We start from the raw sequence: 19,371 nt of genomic DNA, 5'->3' as shown, positions 1-19,371 counted from the left end.
TGACAAACAGAAGAGGATTACCTACTTTGCTAATTTCTTTTAAGAGTTAAAAATTAATATAAATTAATGCTCCTCAGTTGCATTTAAGTGCATTCAAATCCCTTGGGAAATCTTGTCAAAGTACAGATTCTGATTTGCTAAGTGTGGTGCAGAAGTCTGATGATGATGAAAATTTCTAAGGCACTGGCAGCACACAGCAACAACAACTGATAACTGAAAGATTGGAGGTTCAAGTCCACCCTCTAGAGGCACCCAGGAAGGAAGCCTTGGTGATGTGCTTGGGAGAAATAGCCACTCAATTTGTACATTTTGACTAAAGAAAAGAAATAAATGTGAAAAGAAGAACCTCAAGAAGAAGAATCTTATAAAACACAGCTCTATTCTAACATATATAATTTTGTCATGAACTGGAGTCAACACCCCAGAAACTGGTCTGTGTGGGGTGGGCTCTCATAAGTTCTTATGATGTGAGCAAAGGTTATATAACACAGAACCAAGAGCCTACAGACATCCTGATGAGATAAGAAGACACTAAGAGAATGATTGTTCTCTTTTAGCTATAGAAAAGAGAAGTCAGCACAGAAATAGGAGATTTCTTCTCGTTTTTAAAAGATTTTTTTTCACTAATTCTCTTCACAAAAAATTAATTTTCCATCACAAGGAATGACTTTTCAGAATGAGCAAACCCGACCCCAGCAGATAATAATGAAAATCATACCAAGACTTGTGCTTTGCAGTTGACAGTAGGGTAAACTTTTCTCTCCCAAGGTATCACATAAACATCAGCTTTACATTCTAGAGCTTTCTATTCATGAACACAGAAACCGAAAGCAAAAACAGTGTTATTAATGAGATATTTAGACAAGTGATTCTTTAAAAATAAAATACATTTCAAGACACTAAGCAGACAGTCTCAAATCTACTCACTCCATCTGTGTTGAAGTCACAACTTTTAGTCAATAATTCTTCCTTATTTTCCTTGGAACACATAGTTTCTTTGGCTGTGAAGACAATAGAATATTTTTTCCCAGCCACCACCTGGAAAATTAATTAGGACAAAGAAGGTGCTTAATAAATACTTGCACAGTAGATGGTAAATTTTTATTCAAGGATTTTTGAGGAAGAAGCTGGCAATCCTGATTATATAATGAAGTTTCATGTTGTTGTTGTGAGGTGCTGTCGGGCCAAGCACAACTCACAGTGACCCTACGAATAATGAATCTGAACCCCGTCCTATTCTATGCCATCTTCAAACTTTCTGACACACTAGAGCCCATTGCGACAGTCACCGTGCCAATTCACCTGGTTGAGGGGTTTCCTCTCCTTCACCAACACTTCATTCTTCCAAGCATCATGTCCCACTCCCAGCAACATGCCCAAAGTATATGAGGCCAAGAAGCCTCATCATCTTTGCCTCCAAAAGGCACTCTGGCTGCACCTTTTCCAAGACGTATTTATTTGTTCTTTTGGCAGTCCATGGGATGTTCATTTAGTGCTCTTTTCCAATACCACAGCTCATTGATTGAAGTGTTACGCGAAAAGTATAAATGTTTGACAATGAACTCTCAGGTTGTGTAAATGTTTAAACTATTTGGCAGTTGCTGGATCCCATTTTCCTTCCTAACTGTGGTAATACTAAGCAGGATAGTATTGGGTTTTTTGTTACTGTTGCTTGTGTTTTTTAATTATTTCTACATTGGCGAGCTCTGGTGGCCTAGTGGAAGGAAGTTCACTGCAATCCCAGAGGTGCGTGGTTCAAATCCACCACATGCTCTGCTGAAGAAGGAGGAACAATCGCCTCCTGTACCAGTCAGATCCAATTTGACAGTACACACATAAAACAAAACAAAACAAAAAATTATTTCTACATTGTATGGTTTCATAGCTGCAAAATTCATTAGTAATTCAAAGTTGTCTAAGATAAGTAGGAAGAAAAATTTAATAAATATTTTCTTTCTTAAAAACATTTAAAAATATTAATATTAATAAAAATATTTAAAATATTTTTGAGGCATGCTTTGTGCTGTCAAATCTTAAATCAGAGAAATATTGTTTTAATAACATGATAGGAATTACATGGAGTAAATACTGTAATTAGAAAAAGAATTTGGATTTTCTAGCTTTCTTCTATCTCTCTTTAATATTAAGAAGTTATTTTAACCTCTAATAACACTTTTAGAGGGAGTGAGACCAGGCTGCTCTGTGGAGGCAAGGATTCTGAAGCTTTGTCTGATAATATACTTTGGACATGTTGCAAGGAAGGACCAGTTCTTGGATAGGGACATCATGCTTGGAAGTGTGGAGGGATAGTGCAAGAAAGGAAGACCCTCAATGAGATGTATTGATTCAGTGACTAGGGTAATGGGGCTAGGTGTGTCCAAGATAATAAGATAGGCACAGGATAGAGCAGGGTATGTGGCTGTTGTATATAGAGTCGCTGTGAGTTGCAAGCAACTCGATGGCACATACCAACAACAACAACAACAATACTTTTAATCTTGGCACATTTGTTATCTTCCATTAACAATTGTAGTTCAGTTCTACAACCAAATTATTCATTATTTACTTCTAGGCTTTATATTAGTGTGCATAAGTGCAACTACTTATTTATATTAGTGTGCATAAGTGCAACTACTTATTTATATTAGTGTGCATAAGTATATCTACTTATTTAAAGTAGTGCATGAGATCTATATTTATTGACTGGAAGAATGATTATTATCGAAAAGGGAAATGATAAGGTTATAATGCAATCTCATTTTTGTAAAAGTCTTCCTTATTTAAAGGATTGCACAATTTGTCCTTTTGTGGCTGAGCTATTTCACTCAGCTTAATGTTTTCCAAACTCATCCATATTGCTTAGGGTTTTACAGGTTCATTGTTTCTCAATGTTGCATAATATTCCATTGTGTGAACATAACAGTTTTTCTATTTGTTGATGAACAAATACTACATAAGAACACTATTATAAGAATAGGATGGACATGAAGGTTGGAGGAGACCAGGAAAAGAGTGGATAGATGAAAAACACTGAGCTGTAATAGGTAAAGGGAAGGATGACCTGAAAGGAAAGGATGATCAGGCATTAATTGTATGAAAATTAACAATATGGCACAAGACGTGTGCATTACAAAGTGAATTGGAGGAGGGGAAGGAGAGGGAGGAAAATGTGTATCAATGAATGAACTAAAATCTAACTTTTCTGCAAACTTACACTAAAAACACAATTTTTTTAAAAAAATCAAGTTTAAGACAAATTAGAAACTTAAAAACAAACAAACTAGCAAAAAGAAAAAGAAAAAAGAATGGCAAAAGATGTACAAGTGAAGACTGGGGAGAGAAAATCATGTGGGTGTGTAAGTTGGGGAGGAATTTTCTAAGAGGGTTTTAAATATTTTAGTGATGACAACTTTTCTTGCTCATTTCAGTGAACACCTTAATTTAACCTATCCGACATTAAATTTAAACAGTATAAAGTTGTCTAAGAAAGTTTACAATGTATGACACAATTACCCATTAACTTTGGAAAACTTTATCCATGGTGCAAAAGAGAGTAATGAGATAATCCTGATACTAACCTACCATTCAAGGGCCGCAGGATGGTACTCACATCAATATTGCAAGGTGTCATTCTTGCCAAAAGTCTTCCTGATTAGACTCAATTAATTTTGATCAAAATATAGTTTTAAATGTCAAGAATATCACATAGTAATGTTGTTGTTGTTGTTATGTGCCGTCGAGTCACTTGTGACTCATAGCGACCCTATTTACAGCATCCCTAAACTCTGCTCTATCCTGTGCCAATCGCACAGTCTCTGACACTCCCATCCTGATTACCCCAGTCACTGAATCAATCCACCTCATAGAGGGCCTTCCCCTCCTGCGCTGTCCCTCCACTCTCCCAAGCATGTTGTCCTTCTCCAAGGACCGGTCCCTCCTTACAACATGTCCAAAATATATTAGACGGAGCCTCAGAATCCTTGCCTCTAAGGAGCCGCCTGGTTTAACCCTTTCCAGGATGAATCTGTTCATTTTCCTAGCAGTCAAAACCCTCAATACTCTTCTCCAGAACCACAGCTCAAAGGCATCAATTCTCCTTCTACCCTCCTTAGTCATTGCCCAACTCTCTGATGTGTTTGTTACAAGTGATAGCAAAGACCATGGCTTGTATCAGATGCACCTTAGTCTCCAGAGAGACACCATTGCTCTTCAGTACTTTGGAGAGGTCCCTAACAGCAGACTTTCCCATGGCAATGTGCCTTTTAATTTCCTGGCTACTGGTGCCAAGAGTGTTGACTGTGGAGGCAAGTAAACTAAAGCTGTGAACAATCTAAACTAGAAACATGTGAAGAAATTTTTGTCAGATTTCAGGATTGGGAAGGCCTTTCTTAGGTGAAAAGCAAAGAAAAGAAGGGGAAAATTTTGATTAGATTAACATGAAAATGGATTCTCAGAAGTCATGATAAATGCCGTGTTCATCATCTATCTACTCTTTTCCAATTGTCTCCCCACCCCCTCATGCCAGTCTTATAACAATGGTGTTAAACAATATTTGGTCTTTTGTAACAGATATTTCAGTCAGCATAATGTCTTCCAGGCTCAACTAATGGTGTGTAATGTTTTACAAGTTCATTGTTTTTCCGTGCTGTGGTGTATTCTATCGCATGAATGCACTATAATTTTTCTATCCATTCATTTGTTGATGGGCACTTGGGTTGCTTCTAGCTCTTTGCTATTTGAATGATAACGAATACTACATTGGAATGGATGAGGGGAAGAACTGTCTGAAAGGAATGTATGATTAGGCATTGTATGTATGACCACAATCTGGAACAAGAGGTGCATTGCAAAGTGGGATGGGAGAGGGGAAAAAGAAGGGAAGGGAGGGAAATGTGCAACAATGAATGGATAAAAACTCATCCTTTCTGTGGGAAACTGAATATCAAATTTAATATTAATAATGAACCAAATGCCATATCAGGATATGAGGGAGGACTAATACAAGCTAGAATTCACCCTGTAGCACTAAGGCAATCCTTAAATATTTACAAGGGTAGGCATTAAGGTAGGTAATCCTTAGGGTCTACATAATTCTTAGTTTGTATTTACTGAATCCCTCCCTCCTGAGATAAACATAAGATAAACAATAGAGAAGAACTGAGCCTTATTTACAAAAGACTTCCCCATGATCCTTCGTTTTGATTTACTACTCCCTTGTGATTTTCCTTTGTTTACCTTCCTGATGATTCTCAATAAAAACCCAGAAAGGCATAGCATAGGGGCTGCAGTTCTCCCACTGTTAGCCCCCTGCCTTCACACTTTCTTACCTGACAGCCATTCCTGTGTGTCCCTATCTGTCATTTCCTTCAGTTGACAGCACCTTTCTGTAAACTTTTGTTAAAATAATAATTAAAAAAATAATATATATGTGGTGTTGTCATTGTGTGCCTTCAAGTCCCTTGCAACTCATAGTGACCCTGTGTGCAACAGTCCTGAAACCTGCTGTGAAAACTTTACTGTCACTGACACACCTACCCTCATTACCCATCACTATATCAATCCATCTCGTTAATGATCTCCCTCTCTTTCTCTGTCCCTCCTCCCTTCCAAGCATGATGTTCTTCTCCAAGGACCGATCCCTTCTTGCAACATCCCTAAAGTATGTCAGACTTCAGAATCTTTGACCCCTAGGAGCAGCCTGGATTCTCTCTAGGACGAACCTGTTTGTTCTCCTGGCATTCCACGGTATATTCAACACTCTTCTACAGCACCACAGCTCAAAGGCATCAATTTTCTATCATCGTCCAGCTCTCTGACGCATAGTAAGTAATTGTGAAGACTATGGTCTGGGTCAGGCACACCTTAGTCTCCAGACTGACATTGTTGCTCTTCAGTAAACTTTTGTTAAAATCACAACGAAAAATTAAAGATATATATAATAAAAGCCTTTCCTAACTTCTAAGTGAACCGACACATACACTCACAGAAATCATGATAAAGTGAAAAGACAAAAGACAAATGTGGAAAAATTTGCGGGATCAGTATTCTTATGCATATAAAAGGCAATGGAGAAAGGGGAAAATAAAAGCAAAGACTTTCTGGAGCCAAGCAGTTTAGATGAACTGTCAAAGCTTTACCCTAGGGGAAACGTTAAATCCCAAACCAGAAATATCCGCTTGAAGTCTTGTTAAAACCAACAATAGTTTAGCTCAACCAGTAAAGAAAGTAGGCCTTGAATACTGTGCTCCATTAAGAGCTATCTATATGGTTCAAATGGACAACGGTGACTTGAAATAGTAGGAGATGTAGAGGCCGGTGAGTTTCTACCAACATGGGAAGATCAGTTTAGTTAAGGAGGTTGAGAACAGTTGCTCAACTAGAAGGATGTAATCCATGTTATGGAAGCGTAAATGTGAAAATTATTGAATTGGTATTCTCACCACCAGCAAACAAAATAAATGATAAAAAATGGGCAGAGAACATGAAGAGATTTTGGAGGAGTTACCATGATAAGCTGGAAGAATGTTTACTTTCATTAATAACCAAAGATATGAACATCAAAACCCAACATTTTTTAAAAAATAGCAACATAATTTTTAATCTTCTATGGTGGCAGAAATTTTAAGGTGAAGTTAAGATACCTAGTGTTGTCCAAGTTTGGGAAAACATGAGCCTCAATTATTACTAGAGAGAAGAGAGTTCAAGTCAAGATCTCCAACCAGTTTCCATGCTCAGTTTATGTAAATATAGACATAACTGCAAATTTTTTTTTTCAATTTGCATAAAAGTCCTACAGATAAACACATTCCTTGACATTTCTAGAACTTTGCCAAAGAAAAAAAAATCTTCCTGAATGTGCCCACAGAGACTCTGTAAGTTATTTATCTGGGCAGAGTCAGGACAGAAACATTGACAGCTCTGGGGATGATAGCCAAGAAAGGTCAGGACAAAATTAATGGCATATGATAAAATTGCATTCATCACAGATGAAAGACAGAATTTAAGTGTGATGCCTTTGGGTTGTGGTACTGGAAAAGTGTACTGAACATTCCAAGGACTACCAAGAGAACAAACAGGTGTGCCCTAGAGAAAAGTGAAACCAAGTTGCTGTTCATAGGCAAGAATTTCAAAGCTTTGCCTCACATGCTTTGGGCATGTTACCAGGTGTGACCAGTCCTTGGAGAAGGGTGGAAGGTGCAGGAGAAGAAGACCCTGGTTGAGATTAATTGACACATAACTGGGATAATGAGAGTAGGTGTGTCAGAAACAGTGTGACAGCTTCGGGATAGATCAAGGATCAGAGCTATTGAGTCACAGTCGACTTGATGGCACATAACAACAACAACTTTACATAGCTAGTATGTGGCAGAACCAGGATTCAAATGTAGTTCTTTTGAATTCAGAACCAATACTTGACCATGTCTGCTTGATCAGGGATTCAGAGAGAGACCAAAAAGGCATCCTACTTCTTGTGTTGTTTGTGTTTTTTCTAAGAGTTATTTATTTATTTTCTTCTTGTGTGCCGTAGAATCGGATCCAATTGACACAGGAGGAAGTTGACCCTCTTTCTCCAGCAGAGCATCTGATGGATTTGAACTGCTTGCCTTCAGTTTGCAGTGCAGCTTCTGGCCACTAGGCCACCAGAGCTCCCTTTGGGTAGCATTATGAGCCGCTTCTTACTCAAGGTGAGTATTTTCAGCTCTTGTCTTCATCCCAGTGCTGCTGATCCCCAAACACACACACACACACACACACACACACACACACACACACACACACACCTTGGTCCCCAAAAAGCTTTTGTCCTTCTGAGGGTTGTAGCTCTTCAAACTGATCTGCAGCTCCACCCACCGTTTCCAAAAAGAAACTTTGTGCTTGAACAGGTTCCCATGCGAGACTTCCCGCACGTCAGGAGAGACTTTGGTGCTCATGGATCTCAACCGGAAGAGAAAATAGGCAATAAGTCTTGAATCTCTAATAGAAGACTCTGCCCATTAATTCTTTGGTTATAAATAACGGAGTTGGAAGAGACTTACTCTTCCACTTTGGCACTTACTCTGCAGTCGGGATCACAAAGGCTGTGTGAGTTTGAATGGCCTCCTGGGCTCACCCAGAAGTGAATGGTAGCTGTTGTGGTAGAGCTGGGTCCTTCCAGGCTTCGAGTAAGGCAGTAATTACCCTCTTGGCATAGCACGGAAGCAGAGACAAATCGTATACAGAACTATAGAGTAAAGAATGAACTTTGTCCAAAAAAAGGTTTGGTGTTTGCCCTCGGCGCTGGGAGATAATCTCTGAGTTCTTGGAACATCCTGACTGATGTTTGTTTACCTGAAAGTTTTGAGCCACACTGAGGAGTAACAGTGTTGATATTTGAGGGCAGCTTTGGATCAGCCTGCCTACGTGGTCAATTATGTCAATCAAACCTAATAAAAGTTCTGGACACTAAGTCTTGGGAGACTTTTCCCTGACGGGTAGTAGTCTGGGAGTACTGTCACACTGCACGGTTGGAAGAATTCAGTCCTGTGACTCTACCGGCAGAGAACAACTGGAAGCTTTACAAATGGAAGTCTCCTGTCTCCTGAATTCAAGCTGAATCATTTCACTGTCAATTAACTGTAACCGTAAGTACAATTGTTTTCTGTGAGTTCTGTAATTATTGTGAATTGTTAAGTCTGAGTATTACTCTGGGAACCCCTGAACTCACAAGAATTTTCATAGGAGGGAAGGGCATCCAGGCAGAGGAAGCTGTGGGAGAAATGACATGGGGGTAAGATAATGTGGAGAGTTTGTGCAAAGACTCTATCCACGACACTCTTATGTGCCATCGGGTGGACTGTGACTCGTAGTGATCCTATGAACAGCAGAGGTGAACCTATCCCATACCATCCTTAAGATCTCTGACATTCTGAAGCTTATTATTGCAGTCGTTGTGTAACTCCACCTTGTTGAGGGCTTTTCTTTTCTCTGACCCTCTACATTTCCCAGCGTGATACTGTTTTTTCAAGGACGGGCCTCTCCTGTTAACACATCCAAAGTATGTGAGGTGGAGCAGCATCATCTTTGCCTCTAAGGAGTACCCTGGCTACACTGTCTCTAAGATTTATTTGTTCTATTGGCAGAACATGAGCTATTCAGTACTCTTCTGCCACAACACAATTCAAAGGCATTGATTCTTCTGTCTTTATTCATGTACAGTATTCAGATGCTAGGTAATGTTGTAATGAAATATTAAGTCTAGAAAGAATAAGCTTTGCTTTTACTAACCTTAAATTTATTCATTGTATAATAGTTGCGTGGCAACACTCTTGGTACAAGAAGCCAGGAAATCAAGAGACAAATTGCACTGGGAAAGTCTGCTTTCCAGGACCTCTCCAGAGTACTGAATAGCAACAACATCAGTCTGTAGACGAAGGTGTGCCTGATCCAGGCCATGGTTTTTGCAATTGATTGTTATGCATCAGAGAGCTGGACAATGACCTAGGGATGATAGGGAATTGATGCCCTTTAGCTGTAGTGTTGGAGAAGAGTGTTGAATATACCATGGACTGCTAGGAGAACAAACAGGTTCATCCTAGAGAGAGTGAAGCCAGACTGCTCCTTGGAAGCAAGGATTCTGAGGCTTCATTGAACATATATTGGGCATGTTGCAAGGAGGGACCAGTCCTTGGATAGGCACACTCTGCTTGGAAAGGTGGAGGGATGGAGAAAGGGAGGGAGACCATCGATGAGATAGATTGATACAGTGACTGGGGTAATGAGAGTAGGTGTGTCAGAGACAGTAAAGTTGGCACAAGGTAGAGCAGATTTCAGGGCTGTTATACATAGGGTTGCAAGAGAATTGACGGCACATAACAACAAAAACAAAAACAAAAAGAATTGCTAGCATTTTTTTTCAAAAAGGAAAGATGTCACTTTGAAAATTAAGATGCACCTGACCTAAGCAATGATATTTTAAATCATGTCGTATGCATGCACATACTTTGGGCATGTTGCTAGAGGTGCTATTCCTTGAAGAAGTACACAATGCTAGGAAGGGTGGAGGGTCAGCGAAGGAGAGGAAGACCCTCAACCAGGTAGATTGATATAGTGACTGCTGCAATTAGCTCTTGTGTGTCAGGAAGTGTGAGGATGACACAGGATAGAACAGGGTTCAGATCGTTTGTTCATGAGTCATGCTCGATGGCACTTAACAACAACAGCAACATATGTATGCAAAAGCTGGACAATGAATGAATAAAGCTACCATAGCAAGCTCTGGTGGCCTAGTGGTAAGAAGCTGCACTACCATCACCAAAGCACACACAGTTTGAAATCAGTTATATAGGACAAAGATGTGTAATCTCCTCCTGGGCAATTTTCAGCCTCTGAAAACCCACTGGAGGGTCAGCTATGAATTAGTTCCAGTTCAATAGTAGACAATAATATAGAAGAGTTGATGCTTTTGAATTTTGGTGTTGAAGAATAATATCTATACAATGATATGCCAGAAGAACAAACAAATCTGTACAAACTGCTCTTTAAATCAGGGCTGATGAGACTTGATCGTGCCTGTTTTGTATACGTTATCAGATGAAGCCACTCCCTTCTTCAGGACAACAGGGAGGGCCAGGAAAAAAAAAAGACTCAAAAAGATGGATTGGTACAGTGACAGCAACAATGGACTCAAACGTAGCTTGATTATGAGAATGACACAGGATCAGGCTATATTTTGGGGTTTAAAAAAAGTTTTTATTTTTATTATTGTGTGTGTTTGTGTCTGTGGGTACTGTCAAATCAGATCTGACTGGCACAGGAGGAGATTGTACCCCCCCCTTTGTCAGCAGAGCATCTGGGTGGATTCATAGGCTATGTTTTTATCTGTGATGCATGGAGACACTAAGAGTTAGAGTCAATTTGACAGTATCTTACAGCAGCACCATATTTAGATAGCATTTTAAGATTTAAAAAGCACTTTACATAAGTCATTTGATCCTCAATGGGTAGAAAAATGAAAGAATATTTTAAATGCCTTGTTACATAGCAAGCATGCGGTGACATTGGGACTTGAAATTCAAAGCTCCCACTGATTCACCAGGCATGTTGTTTTCCAATCCAGAGCCAAGATTAGTGCCAAGTTTAGTTACCAATTGCTTATAGATTACAGTATGCTATTTTGTAGTAGCATTTACAGACCTGTACTGTCGCCTTCTTCACACTGTCCATCTTGAAATAGAAAGTTGCATTATTTTCTGCATTAAGCTTTATGATGGAATGGTCTAAAGCCTCCTGTAGACCTGGGTCATCAGCCCCTATCTCCTTGGGACAGCCAGGGCAAATCCTAGGAAGTACAAATTCCTCTGCTAAAATAAATAAATGAATGAATGAATCAAATCAGATTAAAAGTCAGTACATATACAGAACAGACAGCAACTTAGCCTACCTCGTCTCTTGCACATACCACAACCACCGTATTTTCAGAGTGGCAATCCTAAGACCAGTAGTGTGTCAGACAAGATTGTTAGACCTTTGTCTTCCTGCTTCCATTCTCTTCCCCTTTTTTGAACCCCCTGTGTTTTGTTTAGGGAAGACTATTCAATTGGAAACTGTCAATGACTCAGTCTTGTTATACTTCCAAGTTTTTTGCATTTATAGTGCAAAGTATATGAAAAGCCAAAGGTGGATAATTTAGTCTGTGGCCATCATGCCTGGTTTTAATTGTTTTTGGTTGAACATACTTCTAAGTGGTATAGTTCTAGTCTGTCTATTTTCTATACAGAGCTAACTCGTGGTTTCTGTGATGCTAAACACTGTGACACTAATGTGTCAATTGCTATAGTGGTTACCCATGGTGGACAGTGTTTGGTGGAACTCCCCAATTAAAACAAGCTTGGAAGCAGAAGTGGCATCCACTTCCAAAATAGCTTGCCTCTGGAAACTCTGTGAACTTGGAGAAATAATGAAGGTTAAACAAGTGTTCAGGTCTTTTGTTCATAGGGTCGCTATGAGTCATCTACGACTCGACGACACTTAACAACAATATATGAAGAGCAAGTTTTAACTCATTAGCTTTCATTAAAGAATCATACTCTAAAGGGAACAGCCAGTGTCCAGAATGCTTCACATTATGCAACGTACACAATTGTTCTTCCACAGATGAGTTAAGCCAACCCTGATTGATGATAAGAATGGATTACTTGTCTAACCACTCACTCTAAGAAGTACCGTTAAACCCCACCTTCTTCTACCTATTACCATATGCAGGGGAAAACCCTCCCCTCTTTGACTGAAATAATTTTATTCTGAGTCATTAAAAAGGAGAGGCAGATCTCCCCAATTTATACCACCTGATTGAGACACATACTGCACACAAGGATGGATGGCTGTCATTGTTCTAGAGGCCATTATACCCAAGGATGGCTGATGTACCAGAGGCCAGCTTTGTCTGGAGGCAATACATATTATCTTTGGGTCATTTGAACAGTAGTGGCATACCATGGAAAGCAAAATGAGTCATATGAAAATATCTAGCCATTTGTCAAAAACGAGCAGTTCTTACTGAAGTAGCAGCATGTGGTAGCCCATACCTGGATAGAGGTCACAGTTCTGTGACAAGGAAACAATTCTCAGCTGAGTATCCACATGTGCAAGATCTCGACATTCACCACTATCCTAGGTTTTGAAAAATACATGAATGCATAATATGTCAATGTTTTTGAGAAGCTTTAAAGGATACAACTTATAAAATCATAACATATCTACTTTCCCAATCATTGCATTGAGGTGGGGGAGGAAGGAGAAAGACAGTCTAACTGTAACAGAGAATAAGAAAGAATTGTTGCCATTCTTGTTGTTTGTGTGCCATAGAGTTGGGACCGGCCCATAGCGGACCTTCCAGGAGGTTTTCAGAGGCTGTAAATTGCACTAGAGGAGACTGCTCATTTTTCTCCTGTAAAGTTGTTGGTGGAGTTGAACTGCCAGAGAGTCATCACCTCCCTTTGGACTATGCCAGCAAGGCAAAAAATTTTTAAATTATTAAAACCAACATTAGTTTATTACTACCTTAGGAAATGTATAATAAAAATATAAAGAAAGCTTAACCAAAAAAGATGAACAAAGTCATAGCAAGTAAAAATAAAGAAAAATAAAGAATGCAGAGTAAAGTTCAAAGGTAACAAAAAATTATAAAAGAAGTAAAAGTTATAACTTATTTTTCAAAGGTACAGTCTAAAATAAACGGCATCAAAATAGATTAATATTAGACATATATTTAGAAATTGGAAGGATTGTGATGAGAAAACTTTATATACAACTATAAACTTAAGACAAGCCAAGAGGATAAAAAAAGAATAGAAGAGATTTTAATAATGTAATTTGAAAAACCAAACAACCCATTATTGTCAAGTCAATTCTGGCTCATAGCTACCCTCCGTCCAGTCCTTCACAAAAGGAGACTGTCCATCTTTCATACACAAAGTTGCTGATGGATTCAAACCACCAACTTTTCAATACAATAAACACATAACACAACACAACCAGAACTCCCTCATGTAATAAAGATGAATTATTTAAATAATTTCCTTTGTGTGTGTGTGTGTGTGTGTGTGTGTGTATGTACCGTCAAATCATTTCTGACTGGTACAGGAAGAGATTGCCCCTCCTTCTCCAGCAGAGCATCTGGTGGCTTCAAACTGTGTGCCTTCAGGACTGTGGTGCAGCTTCTTGGCACTAGGCCTCCAGAACTCCCTTAAATAATTTCTCAAATGACACAAAATAAATTGCCATCAAGAATGGACTTTCATACCATTTCTCACTTCTAATAAGCCCAAGCAGTTTTATGCGGTAGTGGTGGCTATGTACTGTCAAGTTGAGTTCAACTTGCAGCCGACCCTCCAGCAGGTTTTCAGAGGCTATACATTGCAAGGGAGGAGACTGCCATCTTTCTCCTGCAGAGTTGCCAGTGGATTTGAACCTTGTGCCCTTGCATTAGCAGCACAATGCCTTATTACTAAGCCACCAGAGCTACCTAAGCTGTTTTATAGGTAATTAATTTTTAAATATTTTTATTATTATTTTTATCATTTATATACTTTGTCTTTCATGTATATACATTGTATTTCATATATTTCCTTCATTTGTATTACATTTCATTAATTTATATTGTTGATTGCCTTTGAGTTGAGCATGAGTCATAGTGACCTTATGAACAAAAGACTTGCAGCCCCTCTACCTATCATCATTTATCAAAGTTCATAGAGTTTCCAGAGGCATGTTATTTAGGAAGTGGATGCCACTCTTGCTTCTAAATTTATATTATAGGGTGTTTATTTATATTACAGGGTGGTTTTTATTCCTCCCTCAGATTTATAGGTAATTTATTTTTAAAGTTAAAAGAAATATGCCCTTTCCATGTTCTAGAAATCATTTATGGACATAGAAACTACCAATTCTACAAAATAGTAATCTTGTACCCAGATCAGAAAAGTTAGCATCCAGAAAACTCTGTGTACTGCTTTCAGTCATAAATGTAGATTCCTTAAGTAAACTAAGACTAGAATCCAAATGAATTTTAAAAGAATAATCAATAATTAGCAAATAGGTTTTACTATTATTAATGGGAAAATTGAAAGAAACAATCTCTTAATCAAGTAAGAATATATTTCTGTATATGTTTTAAAGCTCTTGTTAAAGTCAGCACTCATTCCTTATTAAAACAGCAAACCAAACCAAAGAGCTGATTAATTAAAGAACAAGGATGCATCCTTCAAACTGACAAGAAATATTCATCTGGAACTCAGAGCAGATGCAACACATAACAACAAAATTCTGAGGATTCTTCAATAAAATTTGGAATATAGTACTATTGTCTGTGATCATTGGTTTTTTTTAAACTCTGCAAGTTTGAGATAATGAGATAAATCACATAATGAAAAAACTAATTTTTGAAAAGAAGAGCTAGAAACATGATTTGTGTAAGACATCCCGGTTGCTCAGTGGTTCAGCACTCACTGCGCACCCAAAGATAGGCAATTTCGAGCCAGGAGCTGCTTCCTGGGAGAAAGGTGTGTCAGTTTGCTTCCGTAAAGATTAGAGCCTTGGTAACCTGGTGGGACAGCTCTGCTCTGTCCTATAGGGTCACTGTGAGTCAAAAATCAACACAGGCTAAATGGACTTAGCTCTAAGGGACATTTAAAAGAAATTGAACATTTGGGGGAAAGAAAGGGACAAGAAAGTATGAAGACATAACAAAGATAAACTTTACTATTTTGTCATTTTGTCTTCAGGTATTCCTACTGGCTAAGCTGCTCCTGTCCAGTCTTCTCTGACTTGTGGTGACCATGTGTGTCCAAGCATAACTGTATTCCAAAGCACTCCCAATGGTTGATTATTTTGCAAGCAGATGGGCAGACCTTTCTTCTAAGGTGTCTCTCTGAGTGGACTTGAACCTCTAACCTTGGAGTTAGCAGCCAAGCACATTAACTATTTGTCCCAGCCAGAATGTTCCCATTTCCTCATCCTATTCTACAATCGCTTATTGCAAGTTGAACAGTCATTTGACACTCAGGTAAGAAAGCTTGAATATTAAAAGTGAATGTGACTATAAATTGCTGAATGGCATTTAAAATGTTAGTGATGAAGTCTTCTCATGCAGCATGGTTGTTTCCATGCCTGAAAAAAGCTGTAAGCAAGATACTAGGAATGTTATAATTAGATTTTTGCATACTTACACCATTTTGAATGGATGTGCACTCAGGAGTTAAGAATAGAAAATTCCCCTTGGAGCAGTTAGTTTGTGCAATTGAGTAGGCAATTTCATAGTTCCATCCAGCCACCACCTAAAAAAATATTTAGAATGAATATTTAAAGAAAGTTTAAATATTATTTACAGAAAGATATAAGTGGCAATGTTAAGGAGAGTCATTGCCTGACATAGAAATGCTTACTAAAAATTAACTTATTATTACTATTAGTTGCAATCAACTCAATGGCTCAATGGCAGTGGGTTTACATTTTTGTTTATTATCATTATAATTACCACAGAGAAGTCATTACTGAATGTGTATTGATCACTTTCTGAATCTCATGGCAAATAGTACACACACATACATATACAAATCCTTAGCTTTATAGCTCTTAAAATGAAAGGAAGTACATAGATGGAGTTACAGTATTTCCTTAAATGAGACCTAGCCATTTCCCCTCTGATAGCATGTAGATAGAATACTTTCTACTGAGTTTGGTGAAATATGCATATTGATCCTCTGGATGGATTAACAAAACTTTGGAGTTGGAATAGCTTTTACTTATGAGTCTTTGGGCTTACAGTCAGCTATGCAGTTATATTTCTTCTGCTTTATGCTGAGCTAGACTGACTCTGATAGTGATAAACAGACTTAATGGAATAGAATGTGAATCTCAGATGAAAGCAAGAGTTGGAAATGCAGAGAATATTACTAACCAAAGTGAATCACTCAAAATGAGAGGCTGCAATATAACTGTCAATAAACTGAGTCCATAGGAAAAGTACAGCAGCCAAAGGAAGGCTGGTCTCCAGCTGCATGGTATTCCAGCACCACTGAGGACAATTACAAACTTTAGAAGATGAGGGTGCAAGCAGGAGAGATTCCTACCAGGCTACAAGGAACATGAGAGGGTGTTTGCATAGAGGTGCCTGGCCCTGGCCACTTTCCTACAATCTGGATAGAGAGAGTGCAGCAGGTTATCCTGGTCTTAGCCCACAATGAGGTCCACAAAAAACAGTTACGAACTTTAGTAGAGGTGAGTAGCACTCAGGTGAGATTCTCCCACTGCAGACCAGAGAGAAGCTGAAGGAATTCAGGAAAGGCAAGCTTCCTCATTGCACAGGACCAGAAAGGACTCCTAGTTCCCTCTTTGTTGTTACCCTCTCCCTTAAGGGAACACTTTAAGTCTGCAACAAATCAATAGCATCATAAAGATGAGGAACTATCAATAACCTATGCAGACACAATAGAAACAGCCCTCTATATTCCAAGAAAAAAGTCACATGCCAAGAAAGCAGTGGACAACATCAAACATCGTGTGTGTTTGTGTGTGTGTGTATGTGTGAACTCCCCCAAAATAAGCCTTTTCCTACACAAGGAGAGTATATTGTAGACCAATGAGTAACCTAGAGATAGAGAGACAGAAGAAATATATTGTGGAGTTATATGAGCAGCTACCAAAGAAGGTATAAATAATAGAAGAAAAAATGGAATTCATAAATAAAACAAATACCCCAGAGACAGGAAAGCAGAAGAAATGTATTGATGTGAAGTTCCATGAACAGCTGCAGAAGAAGGGCCAAATGATAATGATGGAAGAGAGAATTGAAGCCATAAAGAAAGCAAATACTCCAGAGACAGGGAAATATCTATCAATGTAGAACAATATGAACAACTACTGAAGAAATTGCAAATGGTGGAGGAAAGAATTGAAACTATAGATAAAGAGGTAAAAGAACTTTAAAAAAATCATCACAAAACAGATAGAATACAGCCAACACCACACTGGAAATAACAGAAATGCATGAAAATGCAATTCAGAATATCAAGACTGAGATGGCAGAAGTTTCCAACATGTGGAGGGACAAGAAATCAGAACAGGAGAGATGAAACAGAGAGTCAGTGAGCTGAAAGACAAGAACTCCATGGGAACATACATACTAGAGGAACTCCATGGGAACATACATACTAGAGGAACTCCATGGGAACATACATACTAGAGGGAAAAACAGAGAGGAGAAGGAAGGAAATGGAAGAAAACACTAGAATCAAGTGAGATAACATCAAAAGGAACAGCATATTCCTGGTTAGAGTTCCAGAACATGAGGGGGACAGGGAAAGCACTGAAAAAATTGTGGAAGAAGTACTAGAATAAAACTTCCTGGGTATTATGAAAAATGAGGAAATCCACATTAAATAAGTTCAGTGAATCCCAAACAGATGAGATCCCAAAAGAAAAACATCAATCATATAATAGTAAAATTCTCCAAAATAAAAGATAAGGATAAAATACTAAAAGCAGCTCAAGAAAAACAAAGAGTCACCTACAAAGAAAAATCAACGAAATTACGTTCTGATTTCTCAGCAGAAACCATTAGAACAATAAGACAATGAGACCTGCAACCAGGAGAGTATAAAATATGTGAATGGGATCTTCTAAGAATCAAATCCCTATGATCATCAAAAAACTTCTCCAATAGGGTAAAAAAGAAACCCCCAGAATAGGTAAAATATTTAACAATCACATATTTGTTAAGGGATTTATATCTAAAATGTATAGAATATTCTAGCACCTCAACAAGAAAAAGGTAAACAACTCAATCAAAAAATGACACAATATATGAATAGACACTTCATCAAAGAAGACATTCAGATGGCAAACACATGAAGAAATGTTCAAAATGCCTAGCTATTATAGAGATGCAAATCAATGTAACTATGAAATATCATCTTACCTCAGCAACAATAGCAAAGTTCACCAGGATAGTAATCAACAAATAAAGTTGTGGATTGATTAAAAACCTTATTCACTGCTGGTGGGAATGTAAAATGGTATACTCACTATGGAAAGTGGTGCGGCACTTTCTCAAAAAGTTGGAAATAGGCATACCATTTGACTCAGCACTTCTAATACAGGGAACATACCCTAAAGAAACAAGAACCATGTTTATTGCTATTCACAACAGCAAAGAGATGGATGCAACCCAAGTGCCCATCAACAAACGAATGGGTAGAAAAACTATGATACATTCACGTAACGGAATATTATGCAGCACTGAATAACAATGAACTTGTAAAACATTACACAACATGGGGGAGCCTGGAGGCCAAGTGAAATATCACCGTCACAAAAGAACTAACACTGATGTTACAAACTAAGACAGACATGGAAGGGGTTGGAGAGACAATAGGTAAAAATGACTAGATAATGAACACTGCATTGGAACAGATGCATTATATGTATGACAACAGTCTGAAGCAAGGGGTGAACTGTGAGTTGGTTAAGGGAAGGGGAGGGGAGGGAGATAAGAAAATGTTCAACAATGAATAAAAGCATTAGTAAAAAAAATTTTTTTTAAAAAAGAAGACAATGAGAGGGCATATACAGAAAGTTGAAAGAAAGCAATTGCTAGCCAAAGATACTGTACCCAGCAAAGCTGTCCATCAACTATGAAGGAGAAATCAGATCATTTGTAGAAAAGCAGAAACTTAAGGAATTTGTGAAAATAAGACCAACTCTACAAGAAATTCTAGAGAAAGTCTTTTACACAGACACCAAAGGAAAGCAGATGGACCATAGTAATTACAAACAACAGAAAAAGAAACACAGCAAAATGGCAGTAATAGAGCCTGGGCTGTCAATGTTGTTGTT

At 38.3% G+C, this 19,371-nt stretch overlaps 1 protein-coding gene across 1 annotated transcript in view; it reads right to left on the bottom strand.

The window, feature by feature from the left end:
- Positions 1–19,371, bottom strand: part of LOC102873876 (kininogen-2-like) — a 38,802-nt gene that overhangs the window by 1,886 nt on the left and 17,545 nt on the right. The window contains exons 5-9 of the mRNA XM_006884106.1: positions 15,705–15,812; positions 12,564–12,648; positions 11,173–11,339; positions 928–1,038; positions 719–805 (exon numbers count right to left, since the gene is read on the bottom strand). Of these exons, the coding sequence (XP_006884168.1) occupies positions 719–805; positions 928–1,038; positions 11,173–11,339; positions 12,564–12,648; positions 15,705–15,812 (558 nt within the window). The remainder of the gene's footprint in view (positions 1–718; positions 806–927; positions 1,039–11,172; positions 11,340–12,563; positions 12,649–15,704; positions 15,813–19,371) is intronic.

This window comes from Elephantulus edwardii, unplaced genomic scaffold (genome assembly GCF_000299155.1).
Source record: "Elephantulus edwardii isolate Elephantulus edwardi_28Jun2011 unplaced genomic scaffold, EleEdw1.0 scaffold00031, whole genome shotgun sequence".
NCBI lineage: Eukaryota > Metazoa > Chordata > Mammalia > Macroscelidea > Macroscelididae > Elephantulus > Elephantulus edwardii.
The sequence above is the reverse complement of the archived record's forward strand: the minus strand, read 5'-3'. Positions and strand labels throughout refer to the sequence as shown.